Here is a 2360-nt window from a genome sequence, read left to right as displayed (position 1 = left end):
AATGAGAAACAGAGAGGGGAAATGACAGAGTGAATGGCAGGGAGGGTACTAGAACATAGGTGTCTTTTGTACAATGCATCGCTGAATGGGAATGAGAATTCTTCTGTTCCAATCTGAAGTTCAAGTACAACAACTAGTACAATAACTACACTTTCAAGAGTGTTCGTGTAAATGTAAATCTCTAGACTAGATTATCTGAGGGCAGTGACCTGATGTACATAATTCAGTGTGTAACTCCAGTTTCTACCACAGTTCACGGCACATAATGGACGCTCAACAAATACACGTTGGAGGATTTTTCTTTGAATGAATAGAAAGAGTTTATTCGGTGCGTATCTGGGTATACAACAACAAATATTAAACAACTTTTTTTAAACTTTTTTGTGCACAGGACAGAAAACTGCCTGTACATGCTATGTCCACTTTTGGAACACAGATTTTAACAATTATTAATGCACAAAATCTTACATATCATGCAACTCTATGCCAAGATTCCAACTTTCTTCCATGCAACAGATATGAAGATCTAAATGGAAACCTAGCTAAGTCTTAAACACTTTTCCAGAAGCAGGTATAAGTATATGTTGTTTAGGGGTAACCAGTCTTTTAACATTTCCTTGTACACAATATTCACGCGCCAAATACAACGACAGGAGGACTTATACATACACAGATAAGACATTTCTTATTTTAACAACACGAAAGACAACATCACAGTTCCACAGTTCCTGTCTTTACACAAGAAGCCACAATAGTAGTTTTAACATGATAACACAAATGGAATTAAGAGAAATCTATACTTGAGGACAATCTTTTTTTTTTAAGTAATCTTTACTGACTGGGGTTGACAACACAACACAATTTCTACGCACAAAGTACAGCACAAGAACTCGATCAGAATACTACGAATGTAAAGGGAAAAAAAATTTGGTAAAATCACAAGAACACTGTTACCTTGAGCCTGAGATGCCAATTCAGCTTCAACCCTGAATTTGGTTGAGTTGGATGAAGTGACACAGAGTCAATAGAACCACTGAATTCCAGAAATCATAAAGTTGCGCTATGCTAAAGTAAAGAATACATACGACTCAAGCATAGACAGAAAACATTAAGCCAAGAAAACAACACGGGTTCACAGAATTTTGTTTGCCCCTACAAAACATTGAAGCAGTTAATTTTGTTCTGTTTTGTTTTGTCGTTTGCTTTTGAAGAACAATGGTGGTCTTTTCAATTTTCTTGGTTGGAGAGCGATTTTTTAAATCAGCATTAGTGCTGTGAAATGTTTTTGGTTTGTCTTCCCCAAAGCATAGGTGAGATCATGAGAAAATTGGGCAGTCCTTCTCCCAGATTTAATTCACTGATCGTGCTTGGCACTCTTTTTTCGCACAAGCTCGTTCTAAATTACGGGGCGTTTGTATGGATGAGAAGAAGGTTTGATGGCAGATTAGAGCAGTGAACTCTGCCTTGTTTGTTTGGTAAACATCATGGACAAATCTGAACTTTTGGGTGAAGGACTGCTAGAATTAACAGCACCTGGAGGTAAGGTTCTGTTACAGAGCCCTTGTTTTGCCCTCACTGGCTACGTTGATTCATTGTGGCTCATGGATTTGCCTCCATTCAGTACGCCGGAGACACTTCTGCTCTTGGTTGGGGTCCCGCTTCCAGATCGGGAGAACTCCGTGAGGTCGTGCAGAGACGGCTCCTTGTACATGGCCACTGCAAAGCACAGAGACACGGCATCAAAGGCCACCGCACTGGCCCTCAACTCCCCTTCTGCCCACTAGGCTTCCAGGCTGGAGGCCAAACCTGAAAAATGCCGCTTTCAAGGACTCAGGAGAGAGCGGACTGGACCAGATGAAGCAAAATCCAGTCTTGGTACAGAAGCGTGTAGAGAATTCTAACGCCTAATTTCTATCACTGATGGTTTTAGATATATGAGAGGATTAATGAAAAATGCATTTAATAAAGCTCTTAGAAGTTTAAACATTTTCAAACACTGATTTCTCTCAGACTTTAAAATGAAACTCTCCAAGACTCTAAGTATCAGCACAGTTCTTAATGCAACAAATGGTAAATATCATTGTTGTGCTGTAAATAACGGCCCTGGCTTACGCTTATGGAGCACTTAGAATGTGCCAGATACTGTTGTAAGTGCTTCACGTGTGTTATCTCATTTAATCCACATGCAAATCCCACGAGGCAGGTGTTTGTATCCATATTTTACAGAAGGAACTTGAGCTCAATAATCTGCCCAAGACTACCTGGTTACTAAAGGCGGAAGCTGGGCTTCGGACCCAAGTAATCTGGCTGCGGAAAATGTGCTGTCAAGGGGCGCTGTGTTGATTTGACTGGATGTTTGT

The 2360-nt window shown here is 40.3% G+C and overlaps 1 protein-coding gene across 1 annotated transcript in view; it reads right to left on the bottom strand.

Annotated features, from left to right (window-relative positions):
- Nucleotides 1–295: 295 nt before the first annotated feature.
- Nucleotides 296–2360, bottom strand: part of FGF13 (fibroblast growth factor 13) — a 67338-nt gene continuing 65273 nt past the window's right edge. Inside the window, exon 5 of the mRNA XM_024751894.1 lies at nt 296–1716. Within this exon, the coding sequence (XP_024607662.1) occupies nt 1580–1716 (137 nt within the window). The 3' untranslated portion in view covers nt 296–1579. The remainder of the gene's footprint in view (nt 1717–2360) is intronic.

This window comes from Neophocaena asiaeorientalis, unplaced genomic scaffold (assembly GCF_003031525.2).
Source record: "Neophocaena asiaeorientalis asiaeorientalis breed wild unplaced genomic scaffold, Neophocaena_asiaeorientalis_V1.1 scaffold961, whole genome shotgun sequence".
Classification (NCBI taxonomy): domain Eukaryota; kingdom Metazoa; phylum Chordata; class Mammalia; order Artiodactyla; family Phocoenidae; genus Neophocaena; species Neophocaena asiaeorientalis.
This window is presented reverse-complemented; position numbering and strand designations above follow the sequence as displayed.